This window comes from Curcuma longa, chromosome 11 (genome assembly GCF_044706935.1).
Source record: "Curcuma longa cultivar G26 ecotype Majalengka, Jawa Barat chromosome 11, ITB_CL_G26_1.1, whole genome shotgun sequence".
Lineage (NCBI taxonomy): Eukaryota > Viridiplantae > Streptophyta > Magnoliopsida > Zingiberales > Zingiberaceae > Curcuma > Curcuma longa.
In genome coordinates, this window is record NC_133871.1 from 14,893,842 (window position 1) to 14,912,613 (window position 18,772).

Here is an 18,772-nt window from a genome sequence, read left to right on the forward strand (position 1 = left end):
ATTTGAGGGGAGAAAATGGTGAGCCGAAGGAGCGAGGCCGTGCACCGTGCACGTCTCGAGTCTAGCGACTGGCTTTCGTGGGCCCGTGGTTTAGGTGGCGTACAAAAACTTGTTGACGAGGGTGGTTTTATCACCATCCATGATCCACACCACTGCAGCGAACACTCTGGAATGCTCATGTCATTTCCAAGACACGTACTTATTCTAACCTCGCATCGCATCAGTACAATGTCATTTCCAATGTACAGCCAGATTCTGCAGTCTCAACTTAAATTTAATGTAGTTTCTGTCCGGCACCAAACACTACCTGCCATCAATTGATAATATTTATTTTAATTTATTGCTCCAATTATGTGGTTTCAATCTTATGCATGGAACATGGATGGAGGCCTAGGCGCCCCCTAGGGCTACGGTATAGCGACACCTAAGTTTTTCAAGCGTATCAGTCTTATAATAAATTATCAGATAAATTTCTCCTGCTTCTCAATTTACATGATCAATGAAAAAATTTTATAAAATCAAATCAATCATTTTAAAAATTAATCAAGTCATTAGATTGTACACTTGATATCAATTAAAATAGATAAAAATCCATACGCCAATGGATCAGAATAACGTATGTTTTTTGTCTGAATTTAATTAATTAATTACACACTGTTATTTTCTATTAGAGCAGAAGATGAAGTCGTCTTCTGAACAATCCCACACACTAAATCTCACACTCTGAAAGGGATAAATTATGAGGAACATCCAACAAAATATTTTCGCACCTACTAAAAATTGACGCAAAATCTATCGAGGACAGTGCCTGTTTTTTATTGAGATTAGGTTTGGTCGTCATCACATTTGAGGTAAGATTTAGTTTGGCATCACTGACAGCCAAATGGGAGCACCAAAACAACGCTACATTTACAAAGACAATAATAATTAACAAGCTACACTGCCCATTAATTTAAATGTTTGATGCAAAATTAACCTTAGGAGCTCTGCTATGAGGCCTGACGTTTTTGTATATGATAATTGACATTAATTAGTAAAATATCAAAATAAAAGTTCATCTTACAAGATTCATAATTAAAGGATTCGGCTTAATATATATATGTCTATCTATTCACTTACCCAACGAAATCATGAAGTAAACGACCACCGACGTCCTTCACCAATTGCCTATCTTGCTCTGCGCCGAATGCACTCGCCATGTACGTCTCAGTACACTCGTCCAGGCCAAACCGGCGCGGCACAGTGAGAGGAATTGGTTCAGTGAAGCAAACCCCGTTGTTTTGATGCAGGCCGAGGGTAAGAGACACTCCGTTTGCTAAACTACCATTGCCAACTCCAACTCCAACATTATCATGGTTCGACATGTCGTGGCCAACAAAATTGAGCACTGATTCGTGGATGTGGTGGGGCATCGGAGCTAGATTATTATCCTGGATGCCTCTGCTCGAGGAGCACCTATTGTCTTGACCACCAAGCGATTGAGCATCAACTGGATTCGTCATGCAAGACGATGGCGGCTGAGGTTGTCCCTCGGTAACAGCAGACATTTTGTTCTTCTGCCGCATCTCCAGCGAGTAGATGTCCTCCACCATCGGCTTCCAAAGTCTTACCCTTGCGTTGATAAACCAGTTCGAGACCTGCATTCTCAAGCCGCAAAATTGTGTTAATATTAATTACAAATGGGGATGTGCTTTATAACTAAATAATAATAATGTCATGAGTTTATACCTGGTTTCTTGTAAGACCAGTTTGTTTGGCCAAGTTCTGCTTGTCCACATCAGTAGGATACCTGAAAAATAATAAGATTAAAAGATCAAATATTTAATTTATTTATATCTCCAATATATCGAGGAAAGCATGAGTTGCATCAACCCATACAAATTACTGAATCCAATTAACAATTTAACTGCTGAATCATTGCCTAGTGGCTCATTTTGATATTAGTAGAGAAGAATGATTGGACATAGCGATGACAAAAGCCAGCTAAGGCAAAGTGAGAAACGTCCATATCTAAATCAGCAACTTACATAATTAGTATAAGATGTATGATAGGGATGCATTCAATTTACTTTGGCATATTATATCATAACCCCATGCATGCATGTAACCACAGATTGTCACGTTAAATCTAAATAAAAAGCTAGATCTGACATTTCTATACAGTCAATGATTGTATAACAAGCAAAAAATTAGCCAATACATGTTCTATTGAGCTATGGATAGTCAGGTTTTCTGATCACATTAAAAACTTGTGCAAACTAAATGCACAAGTTGGAAGTCTTATATTAAACCTTAAACTTAGACATTTGCAACTGCATCCTGTTAATGATCTAGACACATTCTTAACTTTATTTCACGCTATGTAAATTTTCAGGTGAGATTAAAAGTCTTCAGCTCCTAGTGTCAAATTGAAGACCTTAACTACTTAAGCCACATATATGCAGTTCCAACCAACGTTTGTAAAACTATTATGTGCCATTGATCCATTAAATATTCATCACAAATATCTATAATTCAAACTAAAGCCTACTTACGGATGCAAGAAATGCTCGAAAAGCCATGATCGAAGCACAGACACCGCACGCTCAGGAAGTCCTCTTTGTGGCCGCCAAACATGTGGTTGAGAAAATGCAGCAGCTGGGCTACATGTCGATCTTTGAGGATGATGACTAGTTTCAAGAAATCCGATGTTTGAAATATTATCCCCATTGATGCCTTGATCTCTGAGGCGCTTGCTTGTTTGATGAAACTGATGGGAAATGCTGTTCTTAAGATATCTGAAGTTCTTAGACATGGCAATAAGGGCCATCAGTGCATATGGTGCAGCAGTACTCAATCCCGCAACAGATTCAAATGAAGTGATGACAGTTTGTACTTGCTGGTAGTAGTGCTTGTATCTTCTATAAACCTAATGAAAAGTATCCCTTGAATGTCAAACCAAATATAGTGCTAAATAATTATTTAAAAACCCAAAATTGAACTAATAATCTATGAAATAAATGGCATTTTACTCAACCTAAATCACATACGAGACAAACTTTTAAACTATATTGGCATACTGTTTAAAAATAACAGCTCAAATTTCAAACAGATACCATCTGAGAAGAACACTAAAGGGTTAAATAATTCTGTATGCTCCATTATTATCGAGATCTAGGAGTAGTATTCAAAGAATAAATTTTATTTGATACCCCAAAAAAAAGATTAAATGTTGCCCGAAAACATAAATGTTATTCGTAATCTTGATTTGGCAACAGGTTAGGAAAATATACGATATATAAATTAAAAAGAGCGGATATTTAACTGCAAAAGAAGAAAACAATGAGTCACTGATGATCTGTGGAACTACAGCATTTAAATTAATAGAGGCGAATATACAACATTTTTGCAATCAACTCTTACATATTAACGCACATGCATGAACATAACTGATGAGTAATTAAAATTAGTCAACATCATAGTTAGATTTATTCCAGAAATTCTATATAACGCAACACGACAGGATTCTTAAGATGCATTGGCATTAGACTTCATATATCTTGTCGCCTACACCACTACCTGTCATTTCATCAGAGAAATTTACGTTTCATTTAAATCTTGTCATCATGAGCACAGGATCACATGATCTCACTAGTTACTTCGAAACCCTAGATTGATAGACACAACACCGGAGACCTATGCCCGCGACACACAGTAATCTCAAGAAAAATTCGGCTCGCACAAATAATTCTTTAGCTATTTATCTTAACGAAAAATTTAAAGGATATTCATATTAACGCTGAGAATGAATTATTTTCTGACGCTCACCTCATCGAGCAAGGAGAGCAGCAGCCTCGAGTCTCTCCACTCCCGTCCTTCCTTCCCACCGTGCTCCGGCAGCGCCCAGTCAGTCGCCGGATCCACCTCTGTGCTGAATCCCTTGACTCCCTGACCATCCACGCGACACACCTCGTCCAGAAGCTTCCGCGCCGGTTCCAGGAACCTTGACCGGCTCAGCACCGTGGCGTAACCAGTGAACGGCCCGAGCTGCGTAGGCCGGGACTGCGAGGAGAGCGAGAGGGAGAAGCCTTGATTCTGGATCTGGTTGCCGGAGATCGGGACCGACGCACTCCCCGCCACGTGCACATCGCCTTGGTAGGGGTAGGAAACGGAGGGCAGGAAGGGCGCGAAGGAATTCGCCGGGTAGAGCGGCGACTGCTCGTGTAGAACCGAGGCTACCGCCGGCGGCGGCGGTTCGTCATCCAGCGGGAACCGGAGCTTCTCGCGCCGGCTGTGCTGCGGTACGTGGTGGAAGCTGTACGTCTGCGGTTGGTGGCGGAGTAGCTGCAGTTGTTCCTCCCCTTGCCCTCCTCCTACTCCGCCGCCCCCGCCCAAAGAAGTCATCGATCGATCTATCTGTGGCGCTGGAGAGAGTAACGGTGGAGAATTAGCTCACAGCTTTTGTTTGTTCTCTTGCTTTTTTCTACAGCGGAAGTGCAAAGGAGAGAGAACAGACAACTAGAGAAGGGGGAAAGAGGGAACAGTGAATAGTGAAAGCGAAAGCGAACCAGAACAACACACTATAATCACGCCCGTAAAAATTTGATCCGAAACCGTCCAATTACGGGTCGAATCTTATCGCTGAGACGAACTCGTGTACGACTCTTTTACCAATAGCGTACGTGCGAGCGAGCAAATCCGCAGGTCCCCTCGCAAGCGTGTCGCAAGTGACTGCGAGTGAGTGGTGGACGTCGCCGAAGCGCTCAGCGCAGGGAGGACCCCGCAGTCGACGAGTGGTTCCATCCGCCACTTAGCTGTCGCGGTGCCGGTTGAGGGCGCGGCGCAGGCAGACGCCATGTCAGCCTCCGTAACGCCATATCTTCAGCTTAAGATTATAATGGAGTTCTTACGTCGAATGAGCATCATCGTCGCCTACGTGTCGGTTGGGTATACGTCGGGGATACTATTTGAGAAGATATTGTTATGATCTTCCCCAGTTTGGAGCGTGTTACATTTATGATGCTGGTGTTACGGAGGTTATATATGGTGACGTCGTCCTCTGCTGCAGACTTGGTTCACGGAGTTCAAAACTGGGCGGTATGGCAATTAATATATATAACGTAGTACGTAGTGGGAGGGAGTACTGAAGTCGGACATGGTGTAATGGATATCAATCGCTGGCTTTTTGTTGCTTTTGTGGTGGGTTGGGGTTGCTTTCTGGTCTTTCTTTTCAGGCGGGCGCAGGGGGTTTTCAAAACTGGCCGGAATAGATCTTTTGCTTGCATTTGCATGGGTTGGGAAGGGAACGAGAGGGGGACGCCCGAGGTTTCCGTCGAGTCGAGGATTCCGAGGCCTTACGGATCCAGTTGTTCACTGTTTCTGTATGAAAAAGCTACTGTTGCTAGCTGATCGCTCGGGATGGGCAGTAGCTGCAATGATCCAGTCCGGTTTGAGGTGCAATAATCGCATTACGGTACTTGTGGACGTCACGTCGGCTGAATGATATATCAACCCCTGCGTCTTTAAATTTCAGTTCGAGTAGTCTCGCTCGGACCGATCCTTACGGGCTGGGTCCAGCTGCTGTTAATGGATACTCATTGTACGGGTAAATATGTCTTTCAGTTGAGGAATGAGCCAGCGAATGCTCGGACAAAAGACAACCGGCTAATGCGAAATATTGTCCATTCAAGTAGTGCCTTATTAACTTTAATCCTGCTTTGTTCTTTTTTTATCCTGTATTGTGATTCATTAGATTTGCGTCTTGGTTGCTTCTGTGAAGGTTTAACTGCGTGCGTGGGATCTGTGCGATGAATCATTGTAATTTTTTAGTGTTCTTGACTAGAGTCTCGAACCTTCTGATGGCTTACTGATGCTGTAAGTGCGAAGGGATGCCTGGGATAAATTGTAAGAGCTTACCCAAGATAATCTTGATAGATTAAGAGAAGTGAGCCTAATTTTTGATAAAATTATTGATTAGAGGAAAATATGTTCCAGTCAACTAAAATTTGTTTTGATGGTTTATAAACATAAAAGACTTGAAAATAGACTACGACCTTCTTGGATAAGAATAATTTTAAAATCATTTACAAAAGGTTTCTTGCGGCACTCTTAGTGAACGTGTTTCTTGTCCAAGCCAATCTATCCTCATGCGCATTTTTATTCATGTTCTATATACAAAATAATTATATAAAATATTTCTTTACTTTAAGCATGCAGTTGGAACAAAGAGCAAAAACACAACCATCGAGTATTGCTGGAATCTTTAACAAAACTAAAAACTCTTTTTATTATTAATTTTATTTATTTATTTTCATAGAAACTAGCTAGAAACACCAACATATCTTTAGCGACCTAAGTGAGGTGCAACTGATGGTAGGATTTGGCTCTTGGCGGAGCTTACTGTCCATTGTGCAATCCTGACCGACGATATCATCGATCGGACGACTTATTTAATTAAGTGGCGGCAGGGAATCTGGAGGAGACATCGAATCTAGGGTTTTAAAAGTACAAATATAACGGCCATAGCATTATACATTAATGCTTAATTAGGCATCGATTTCTGGTGAATCTATGACTCTAACGATGTTTTGTACTCTCTTGTACGAGTACCTTTTAGCCAAATACACATACCCGCATAGGTTGACTGTGCTAATAGCTGCCACCAACCAATAATATAAGTCTAAACGACTGTGGTTCAGATCTTTTGCGAACCAACTTCCTGTTGGTGTCCTCGAAGTGGCATGATCGACGATCGTGATCAAAAGACTGCTGATAAAGTTTGCCACGCCCAGAACACTCAAATAGAAGGCGATGCCTAGACTGCGCATGCCATCGGGAACTTGGTCGTAGAAGTACTCCTGCAGCCCAACCAACGCAAAGCCGTCGCCGATTCCCAGTATCATGAACTGCGGTAGCAGCCAGCACATGCTCATGGTTTGCCCCTCGGCCACTAGTCGAAGTCGTCGTCGCTCCACCAGAGCGGCAGTGGCGAGGGCCGCGGCAGAAATTGCCATGCCAATGCCGATGCGCTTCAAGATGGTGATACCTCGTTCGTGGCCGGTGGTCCGTCGGAGGAAGGGGATGAGAATTTTGTCGTAGAAAGTGACAGAGACGAGCATACCGATGGCGCCAAGGCTGAAGACAGAGGCGGCAGGGATGGTGAAATGGCCGAGACGACGGTCCGTGATGGTGCCCTGCTTGATGAAGAAGGTGTTTGCTTGTGCAACGCAAATGCCAAAGGGCAGCGCAGCTAGCCAAATGGGTAGCACGGAGAGGATGAGCTTCAGTTCCTCGATTTGGGTTACTGTTGCGAGACGCCATGGGTTCGATTTCTCCATGGCGAAGGCGACTTCATCGCCCTTGTGCTCAACGATGGCAGCTTTATCGAGACATCTGCACGATTTAAATGGCATTATATCCATTTTCTTTTAAAGAAGCTTAAAATTTTGCAATTGTAGTACGATACCTTAGTTTATTGGTGTGGTATAGAAGTCTCTTGTCTGTTTGTTCTGTTTTAGGGGCCTCATAAAGTTCCCCTTCATCGAAAGGCAGAGCAAGCCTTCTCTTGGCCATCGCTGCAGCTATCACCTGCAGCATTGGCGTAAAGGGGCTCCCCTCCGGCGCCCGATAACGATAGATTGGTCTGCCTGCGACGAAGATCATGATGCTGATGGTCATGACGGCGGTTAGCAGGACGTAGGCGAGCCACCAACTCACATTGTCCTCCACATAGACGATGACGGTAACGCCCAAAATAAGACCGCTGCAGAGAGCGAAGTTCCACCAGTTGAAATACGACATCTTCTTCCTCCGCTCCGTCGCATCGTTGTCGTCAAATTGATCGGCGCCGAAGCTCTCCAGCGCCGGCTTGTGACCGCCGGTGCCGACGGAGATCAGATACATGGAGAGGAAAAAGATAATCTCGTGGAGACGGAGCGACCGACGGCAGGTGGCAAGCTCGCAGGGTTTCAGGCTCGGGATCAGTTGAGTCATCGTCAACACGAGCAGACCCTGCATCCAGAGTTATCGGATCAGTTTGGCTTCATTATATTCTTCGCCGGTTTGTTTGGATATTTCATGTCTATGATCTAACTATAGGTAAAAGATTTGTTACTAACGTATAAAGTTGTCTAATAATATTATTGAAAGAAATTTAATTTTAATATTTTAAAAATCTTAGCGATTTGACTTGAATGGACTGAAACACCACTCGACAATTATTGAAGTAAATTTCCTTTATTAAAAAAGTTAAACTAATCTGCTAACACCTTGGATTAACCCAATATAACCCAACAACAAGGGAAGCAAGTCTCTTTTTTAAAGTTAACGCGATTTGATAGCACCGTCTAAAGTGAAAAATGAGATTCCTACTCATTGCAAACGTAAAACACTTTACATACACACCTACTAACTTTAAAACCTAGGAAAAGACAGAGTCTTTGACTTAAATTGCTTTCCAAGAAACCCTTATTCTTTATATTTTTAAGTTTTTAATTTTATAGAAATATTGTTGCACACGATATAATTGCATTTTCACCTCCTCCAATTTGATTCTTTTCTAATTATCGTGGGGGATCCAATACTCCAACTGACGATTTAGATGTGCGTACTCGGACTGGCAAACTGCAGGCTGTAGCATCTTATTCGAAAGTGACTACTTCAATCGTGCGAGAGAAAGGCAATCAAATCAATACTTTTATTTTATATTAAAATATATTTATAAATTACCAGAGCAGAGTTTAATGGTTACCACGATGTAGATGCCGGAGGAGAGTAGCACAGTTGAGAAACGGCCCAGATAAGCATCCGCCACGAAGCCGCCGACGAGCGGCATCATGGTGGTGACTCCGCTCCAGTAGTTGACGTTTTTCGCTGCAGTCTCCAAGTCTTGGTGTAGCACCTCGGTGAGGTAGATGATCAGATTGGTGGCCAAGCCGAAGTAGCTCAGTCTCTCCGCGAACTCGATCCCTGCACGCTCAAATCAAGAACCGATCGAAACACTCAAATCGATATGTGGATATGAGGTTGCTGCTTACCTATGATGAAAAACGATGCCTTCCAGCAGCCTGTAGAGGCTCTCTTGGGAACTCTCCCCTTGTAGTCGACGGAGCAGTCCAACACCAGCTCCTGCTCAGCTTCCTGTGGCTTCTTCTTCCTCTCAGGAAACGCAGAGTCCATGGAGGCCATGCGAAATGAGGTTAAATAGCTAAAGATGAAGTGTATGTGGTATATGAAAATAAAAATCGATGAAGTTGTGGGAATGGGAATGGGAATTGAAGGAGCGCCTTTGCCTCCTTATATAATGTTTTCCAATGAAGCTCGACCTTGATCGTGCGTTCTGCTGGTGATGCGGACTGTTTCACTATCTCTTTCTGATTTAATGAGCAGGAATAGTTATTAATTCAGTCAATTTTTTGAAGCGAAAAGTAACGGAAATATTTGCATGGACCATGTGATATATGTAATGCAAAGGGAGAATTTAATTTATTACTTTTCCAAATTATCTTTCATAGTTCAATTGCATTATTTGGACAATAAAGTCGTATTTTAGACATGCTTCCAATTATCAGAGCTGAGTTATGTCATCTCTAACTTCTAAACTTCTCAACTTAATAGGATCCTTTTGTCAAAAATGAAATTTAGATGGACTAACTCAATGAATTACTACTCCATGAGCGGAAGCAACAAATTCAACTAAAAAATTAATCTTAAATAATTAATCAGAGATAGATACAACATGCATGACTGATGATCAATAATTTATATTAAGGACATGGCCAAAAGAAAAGCACACCATACTCTATAAAAGGCATCTTATTTTTAGAATATTTAAATTCAAGTGCAAAATTTATTTTAAATATAAATCTCTGGATAATTTATGCTAAAGCGTTTTTAAATGTTTGAATATATAAATTATGAGTATTATTTTACAATAAATTGCATTAATTATATATATATTTGAGATTAACAAAGTCAATTTAAAAATGGAAGAGAATAGATATATTTGCGATTTTAAATAATTTGTAACTGTGAATAAAAATCTGTTAATTTTGGCTAGTAAAACAATAGTAAAATTATATTCTAACTCAATTTTTTTCATGCAGTAACGGCAATTCATCAAAGAGAAAACCTAGCTATGCTGAATATTCAAATGGTTCATTTTACTTTAAAATTTATCATTTGTTGCTTAAAATATTTCTCCACCTAATCTGTTGTGTAGCTCTGTTACCGCCCAAGTAGCAATGAAGGATATGCAATTCTAGAATATGCCTTTTAATTATTTAGTAAAATAGGATCAGTTCTTTTGATAAATTACTGATGAAACAATCCACATAGTATTCCCTTTTTTTTTTTAATCAACGGCTCATGAGTTCAAAATCCAATTACGATCATTTATTAATATTTTTAAATAATCGTGAGTTCTTGATAAAAAAGACTTTATAGGAGTATATATTAATGAGTTTTTAATTTTTTAAATAATGTTTAGACCTTGTTGTTGGGATTATAATCAAAATTTTACGTTAGAAATGCATGAAGAAGATCATATAAACATTTATAAGATAGAAAATATTTTCATAGTACGAGGTCTTTTGAGTAAAACTCAAAAATAAAATCATGAAGATTTAGGTTGAATAATATCATATCATTGTGGAGCTACGGTTTATATAGAGTCATGTGGAGATCAATCTCATAAAAAAATCAAGAAGATAGGGAAGACTGGATAATGGTAGGGGCTCTTAATAAAATCCATGATATTAGGCAATCTTGACGGATCAAGAGTATTGGACGTCAAGACAAGAGGATCTAGCAGATCAAGAGATTGGACATCAAACTTACGTCAATTGTAGTATGATGGTCTTTTATTTAAAGGAAGAATTGTTGGGATTACAATCAAAATCCCACAGGTTCAAAATAAACAATATCATATCATTGTGGAACTATGTATAAAATCTCAAAAAAAAAAAAAAAAATAAGGGAGATCTGGACCATGAGAATAATGGTAGAAGACTCTATAAAATCCATGATAATTCTTGAGACAGATAAATCCTAGTAGATCGGTTAAATAAAATACTAGACAGTTTGGATGAGAGGAAAATTATTAAGAACTTAGGTTTAAATGGACAATATCATATTATTACGAGATACATCGATCCGTCCTAACACTTATTATAAAAATATATTGATTGATTGATTCCCAGGCTAACTATCAATCCCAGTAACTGTAGGCTCGCACAAAGACTTGTTTTCCGGAGTTGCAGCGCTCATGGTTTGTGATATTTCTGTATTCTGTATTTTGATAGATACTCTTTTTAAAAAAAAAAACCAACCGGCCGTAATCTAAAAGCTCTATAATTTTAGTTGGATATTATATTTAATTAAAGAAGACGATCATGTTCCCTCAATCAACGTCCCATGCACTCGATCGTATCCATCCAATTTACTCGATCTGGTGGAATCGATGAGAGCATGCATTAATATCGAGTTGGCCGCATTAGTCGAAACGTGTACCACACCTGCTAAATGCATCCACTTATGTTCCGCATATTATTCATATTTAACTGCGGGCCTCAGTGCGCCAATTTCTACGTACGATAATTGAATATACTTAAGCACCACCTTAATTAATGTGAACAAAATATAATTAATATTAATGAATTGCAATTTGCAAAATTTAGCATGCAGCACTTTAACGTGCATCGAATTAAAAGGATAGGATCAGTTCACACTTAGTCCACTGATTAAGTCGTTGGCTAAGATTATATTCCAAATCAAGCTAAATAAGATTAATCTTGCAGGAGAAGACTAAGAGAATATATTAATATAATAATATTGATATTATGCCATGTGTCAAAATATATGCTGTTTCTGGAAGTGCATCTTCCTGCAGTATTGTAGTCAAAAAACTGAGGCGAATCAAGTTCCTTAATTATTAGTTATACAACTAGACCAGTTGAAAATCTTAATTGAATGAGGCAAAGTCTTTCTGCAAGAAGAGTGATATATATAGCAGGTAGATCGATCGACCTTTCCTTTTTCTACCTTAAAGAAGGCTTCACTTGGCGTTTTACACACGCTAGAAATTAAAGACTTGGACTAATGACAAAGCTTAATTAGAAAGCATATGTAAGTAATCTAGTCAAGTTGAGTTATAATTAAGAACGTGATAAGAACGTGATATATACACATATACATTTGGACGGCCAATTAGAACATGATGCAATATTGATGTTACTAATTAAGGACAATTGTTTCTTGTTTGACAAACAAATGATTCAGCATGAAGACAAGAAGTACTGATTAATCCTGAGTAGTATTCCGATTAGCATGCATATATATACGTGAGGCTATTTTATATATGTTGGTCTCGTTAATTAGTTCATTCGATATGGTTGCCACCAGGTGTCTAATTGAACAATTTGACGTTTTTCATTAGATAATTTCATCTACCATTTTAACATTACGAGGCGCTTAACATATATATATATATATATATATATATATATATATATATATATATATATATATATATATATATATATATATATATATATATATATATATATATATATATATATATATATATATATATATATATATATATATATATATATATGTGCATATTGCCATATAATTTAAAATATCTTTAGGCAACATCTTTTGACCTCCTCCAAATTCTGAATCAGATAATTTCCACGTTGAACAAAGTATTTGTAATTAAGTATTCCCACCACTTATGGCCTCCTCCAATAGCGGCCAAACAAGATTAGAAAACCCCACTCTATTTAGGCTTGAATTAGCAACTACTCCTACAACGTGATATCTTAGTGTGGTGGTAGTGGTCGCAGTTGTGGTGGTGGTAATGGTGGTGGTGGTGGTAATGGTGTCGCAAGAAAGCTTCTTCAATTTTTATCTCCATTTTCATTTTCCTTGTTTTTTAGCTCTATCTAGTGATCCACAAAAGCAAACTCTATTTCATCAAAAAGAAAAATAAAAGAAAAGCTAGCTCCATTAAAACTCGAAAACACTTGCATGTGCTCCAATTTGCATGTTTCCCATGTGATTATTCCGTGAAATATATATGGGTCCATCAATTGGGAAGGGAGGATTTGCATGACCTTGGTCGACATATCTAATTAATGCCTCCTTTTGACGAATTTAAAAGGCAGCATAGACGACTAAGACTTGGGGAATAGTTTGCCACTAGATGTTGTTCTGTGAATATTATTCCAACGAGGAAATCAAAGAGTTGAACAGACGAAATTTGATATGGCAACCCATGCATCAACTTCAAAGCTTTATTTCGGCACAAATAAAAAAAAACATTAAAGCTTTTTGGAAAGGAATTAATGAGAACCAAAATAAAAAAAAATTAAAGAAAAATGAAATGCGGTTGTTGTAGTAAAGGCGTAGCATATCTTGATAAGGAAGGAAGTAATGGTATATCTTAAAAGTCACAGTCGTCACTAGATTGAATGCTCCTTCCTTGTTGCATGTAAGAATCTTGCAGAAGAAAAGAGAAGAGAAAAGAGTTTGGTCACCATCACATTAACCATCAATATTAATTAAGCCAAGTTTGTTTTGATCAATCCAATTAATCAGTAAATAATTACTCGCGTATGATATTGGTAATTGTTAATCATGATCTGATTAGCATACTCCTAATTATCTTGATCAATTTTGTCAATATGCATAAAGTCTATTACCTAAAACACCTATTTTTCTTAATAAAATTAACTTGTGGATTTGTAGGCTGGTAACCTTAGGGAGGTAGTGATCGATGAGAATGTATATATACTACTAGAAGTGATTAATTGAATTCTATCGAAGTCGTCTAGAATTATATTGTGTATTTTTTGTATGTGTGCATATGCATATTGTACATCTTCTCCATGCAAAGAAGGAAAGCACAAAATATAGTGAGCTAAAAAATGACAAACTTTCTAATTAATATTAAGGTACGTAGTTCTCAGCATCATCAATTGAATTCTACCTTAATTATTTGGTTTGAGTTTTCTCTCACTTTTTTTTTCTCTTTATCTCATCACACACCCAAAAAAGGTTGGCGCTTGATGTGGGCAGAATAATCCCATTGGATGCTATCGAAGCTAATTAATAGGCCTAATATACTCGTAACATTTACAGATGGCGAAGTTCGGCCCACGATGCACTCATTAAATGGATCATTTTCTCAAAATAAGGACTTGGTATGTTTAGTTATTTTTCTGCAAAATAAGGTTTCATGTTTAAAATATCTCCATAATGATATATATATGTTACTATATGGACCTAAACCCTCATGACTTTGTTCTCTCGATAACACTCTTATAAATGCTATTTCCATATTTTTTTTGAAGTTGCAAGATAATCCAAGTTCAATAATGTTGATTAATTTATAATTTTAAAGTTTAAATTATTAGACTATTTCATTATGAGTTAGTTTATACATCAGGTTCTGCGCGCCATGTCATTTGCTATGTTTATGTCAATTTTGATGCTGTAAACTAATTTAAAAAAGAACTTATAACTTTAAATTTTAGAAAACCATCAACTTTGTGTCAATTTTACATTTGTAACTCGATTTATAAATTAATTTAAAGTTTAGAATTAATAGTTTAATAATTTTAAAATGTATTTTGGGTAGAAGGGTCTTCTGTTTCTTTGACGCTATCTAATTTGAACTCTAATTGCTCATCTGTAATGATCGAGTTAATCCAGGCTTATTAGAATGAAGTGAAAAATCCGGTTTAATTACTGTCTTATTTTCTCCGTTGGAAACTAATTAAAAGCATGTACTCGTCAGCAATGGCTTAATTCCTTGCTCTCCTCTTCTCCTCTTCCCTGAGATTCATATATATATATATATATATATCATTTATCTTCATCTATTTCTAAAATTAGACTTTCGATAACTTTATCGTTAACATGCGTTAATTTGATGTACGTGGAGCCCCAGTAAACGCATATAAAATTGTCGTCCGCTTTAGTCGACTGTTCCAATATACTCCATAAATACAAGACGATAACAATCTTGTTTTTTTTTTATTATTATATATGCCGATGAGTCCAAGTTAATCAATCTGATTTAATTCTTGCTTGTATCAGATGACAATGGACATGGGGAAGACCTTCAATTCCATTGATTTGAACAAGCTAGCTAGTTCATCATCAACACGTACGTACGTACATCAGTTCTTAAGGCTTACATAGACACATCAACACACGTACAATACTTGGAGATGTATATATATGATTATTACCACCAAACGGAGCTAATTAAGTCCTCGGCATACTCTATCACGGCAACGTGTAGCCTGCAAAAGTTTGACAAGTAGAAGGCGAATTTAATTACAAGCAATTTTATCTTATTTATAAACATTTAATTTTGAAGTAAGTTCTGAATTAATTAATTAACCTCCGCATTTGTAGCCAACGGGGCGGTTGGCGATTTTGCAGCGCTTGGGGATGGTGATGGCGATCTCCGGCTTCACGCCGACGCTCTTGGCGATGTCGGAGAGCATGACGGCGCAGAGGCACCCGGGGTTCTGTCCTATTCTCTGCACCGCGGAGCAGCAGCCGGAGGAGACCTGCGCCGTCGCGTCCTGCGCCGCCGTCGCGCACAGCGCCATCTGCACCGCCATCTGCTGCACCGGGACGCGCCCGCATTCCCCGGCGCCGTCGACGCTGCAACGTGCCGAGAGCAGAAGCAATAGGATCAGCGGGAAGACGACGAAGCAGTTAGATCGCTGAATGGTGGCTGCCTCCATTATCGACGATCTAGATGGGTGTCGTGATGATGATGATCGAGGAGCGTGATTGTGAATTCATTTATAGAGCGCGATGAGTAGTGCCACCTCAAGAGGCACGTCGGGTAATGGAGGGAGCACTTTGTAGGTTATGATAGAAATTAGGTGTGCGTGTGCCTAAATGGAGTGGAGCACTCACTTTATATAGTTTGTTCACTACAGCTAGCTTTGGCCTGTGCGTTCCATTTCAATTGCGCCCAATTTTTAATTAATAGATTAACGATAATTAAGATCAATTCTAGATGGCTTAAAAAGAAAAGAAATTGCATTGTAATCTGGTCTTCTGGTCTTTGACTTGCATGCATTTCAATTGCTACTAATTAGCCGTGGGGGAGGTGTGCTGTGCTTGTTTGGGAAGCCACAACGTTTAATATATCAGCAACTCACTCACTCACTAACTCGATGCACAAACAAGGCTCATATATATTGCTATCCATTGCGCCCAATGTTTAATTAATAGATTAACGATAAAGATCAATTAAAAACTAGTGAAATTAAAACAATTCTAGATGGCTTAAAAAGAAAAGAAATTGCATTGTAATCTGGTCTTCTGGTCTTTGACTTGCATGATACAAAAAAACTTTCTGAAGGAATCATTAGGATTAGTAACTAGCTAGAAACTTTCATCAAGATATTGAAAAATAAATTACTTATTAAGCATAAAACGGGATAACATTAATCATAAATACACCGTGACAGCAGTTCAAATGGATCTATTTGCAATGTCTTCGATGGAGCAAAGAATCAAATAAAATAAAGTTAGTGTGGCAAAATCGATGGAATTGAGCTTGATGCCTATTTCAGCTACTTTTATTTTTACTCTTAAATTCATTCCTTTTTAATTAGGAATATTTTAAGTCGGAAATACCTTTAACCTGAATTTAATAAATTAATTAAAAACTATCTAAAAGCCTATTTTTGTTTTATTATTTTATTATTATTATTTTAAATAATTTTTAGCTTGACGAAAATAGGCATGAGTCAAATAGGAGAAAGGTAACAGGAGCATCAGTTAAATGGGCCCGAACAAGTGTAGACATGGGCTAAATGGATTTCTAATCGTGATACTACTTGTCATGCTTAGTCCAAGAGCTAAATGCACAGGCCGAATATGATCCATTACCACTATTAGATTTACCTTGATTTTTTATTCTAAATAAAAAAAATCATGTAGGATTATAAAAAGAATTTTAATTTAATTTTATATTCAAAATTTTCTCACATCTAAACACATTCACTAAAAACTATTATATTTTTCTTAAATTGATGTTTTTTATCATCATGAAATAATATTTCTAAAATCAAATTCAAATTAAGCTCGAAATAGATTGAGGTGCAGATGAACACACGAGCTTTGCATTGTATGTGAGTTTATGGGCTTAATGGATCCTTTCGTCTGACTTGAATTTAGTGATTGGTTTTAAAAAAGCATGAAGATCAAGACGTGCAAGGATTTTTTTTTATTAAATTTAATATTCAAAATTCTAAGAGAAAAAAAATTTTAGATAAAATAATTATCATACAAAACACTCAAAGATTTTTATTCTTGAATTCTCTTAATTTTAAAAATCCTAAAAAAGCCTACCTTCATCATCAAATTAATATGTTGGTTATTATACAGAAACAATGCATGGATAGAGTATTTTGATTAAAAAACAATGCAGGGACTAGCAAGGGCAACCAAAATTATAAAGTTATATTGAGAATAAAACACTTATTCAAGTGAATTCATTCTTAAATTATTACAAAATTAATTATGTCTCTGGTGAATGGCTGCATGCTGATCGAGTATCTTTATACTGGAATGAAACTGAGCTTTCAAATAAATCTAATAGCTATAATTTTAGTAGTTTAATTAAAAGCTTTGCTTTCTTCTTGGTTGTCTTGTCCGGCACTGTCATCGTCAGCAGGCATGGATGCGAGCGTGCATCCACCAGTTCATGTCTCCATTAATTTCTGCAATTGTTGCCATATAAAGCTCTACTTTTCATTTAAAATTCCAACATTCTCCTAATTTTCTGAAACCTTTTAATCATCTGGAGTACGGATTAGTTAGAGACAATTATATTAGTCAAAGTTTGGCATGTGTTTTATCGTAGATAACTCGAATGTCGATGGTTATTACAATTACGATTCTCAAATGAGGTTGGAATAATACACGATTTGGTATTACATGGATCATTTTTAGACAATTAAAATATTTTACTGTTTTTATTATTTTTTTTGCATTTTTTTCTTCTGAAAATTCACTTAACTGAGTATGGCCTGTGGGCCAAGGACTCCACACTACGTCCATCAAACTTGACGAACGACCAACTCATTGCCTTGATTCTGACTCAATCAATTATCCAACGTAACTTTAATAATTTAATCATAATGATAGTCAATTTGCTTTAACCAGATGATGCTATCGTCTTTAATTAGTTGAATGAGGGTCAAGCCAGGCCATCTATATACTCTAATGACATTGTTTGTTATTTAATCGAGTGTTGTTTGCTAAAACATTTGCTTTTTTCATCATGCATTGAACTTACTCGATTCAAATTTTGTTCGATGCATCTGAAGCAAAAACATGTTTTTTTAACTGAACAACTAGATAAGAATCGGTGTGTAATTATGATTGATATTCTTTTGTTCTAGAATATTATTTTAGGTGCACATAATCATAAATTAGTACTAAATTATATTACAGATATCATCAAATTGTGTTTTAAATGTTATCCATTCGTATTCTAAAATTGTAACTTGAATGATATTATATCCTATTAATTATATACACTATCAAATTTTATATTTTAGGTACTAGTAAAGTCTATTATTAAATTATATTTTAGTCACTATTAGATTATAGCTTAGATGTTATTGAATTAAAAAATATTTTAAATTCATTAATAAATCTATTTAAAAATTTATAATAAATAAAAACAATGTCAGCATGCATAAACAGAACCTTCGTAGTTGTTCTATTTACCATAGTTAATTATCGGTTA

At 37.4% G+C, this 18,772-nt stretch overlaps 3 protein-coding genes across 3 annotated transcripts in view; all 3 read right to left on the reverse strand.

Annotated features, from left to right (window-relative positions):
* The window catches only part of LOC141840441 (uncharacterized), a 15,841-nt gene extending 6,611 nt beyond the window's left edge, over positions 1-9,230 (reverse strand). The window contains exons 1-4 of the mRNA XM_074728425.1: positions 9,015-9,230; positions 8,729-8,946; positions 7,445-7,989; positions 6,606-7,371 (exon numbers count right to left, since the gene is read on the reverse strand). Coding sequence (XP_074584526.1) covers positions 6,606-7,371; positions 7,445-7,989; positions 8,729-8,946; positions 9,015-9,165 — 1,680 coding nt within the window. The 5' untranslated portion in view covers positions 9,166-9,230. The remainder of the gene's footprint in view (positions 1-6,605; positions 7,372-7,444; positions 7,990-8,728; positions 8,947-9,014) is intronic.
* On the reverse strand, positions 909-4,499 carry LOC141840009 (BEL1-like homeodomain protein 9). The gene is made up of 4 exons (XM_074727887.1): positions 3,808-4,499; positions 2,535-2,908; positions 1,729-1,789; positions 909-1,637 (listed from the first exon to the last, which is right to left on the reverse strand). The coding sequence occupies exons 1-4, from the start codon at positions 4,381-4,383 to the stop codon at positions 1,116-1,118; spliced, it is 1,533 nt and encodes a 510-aa protein (XP_074583988.1). The 5' UTR covers positions 4,384-4,499; the 3' UTR covers positions 909-1,115.
* A 5,807-nt stretch (positions 9,231-15,037) lies between the features above and the next one.
* On the reverse strand, positions 15,038-15,774 carry LOC141841382 (non-specific lipid transfer protein GPI-anchored 21-like). The gene is made up of 2 exons (XM_074729546.1): positions 15,392-15,774; positions 15,038-15,290 (listed from the first exon to the last, which is right to left on the reverse strand). The coding sequence occupies exons 1-2, from the start codon at positions 15,741-15,743 to the stop codon at positions 15,274-15,276; spliced, it is 369 nt and encodes a 122-aa protein (XP_074585647.1). The 5' UTR covers positions 15,744-15,774; the 3' UTR covers positions 15,038-15,273.
* Between the last annotated feature and the right edge of the window lie 2,998 nt (positions 15,775-18,772).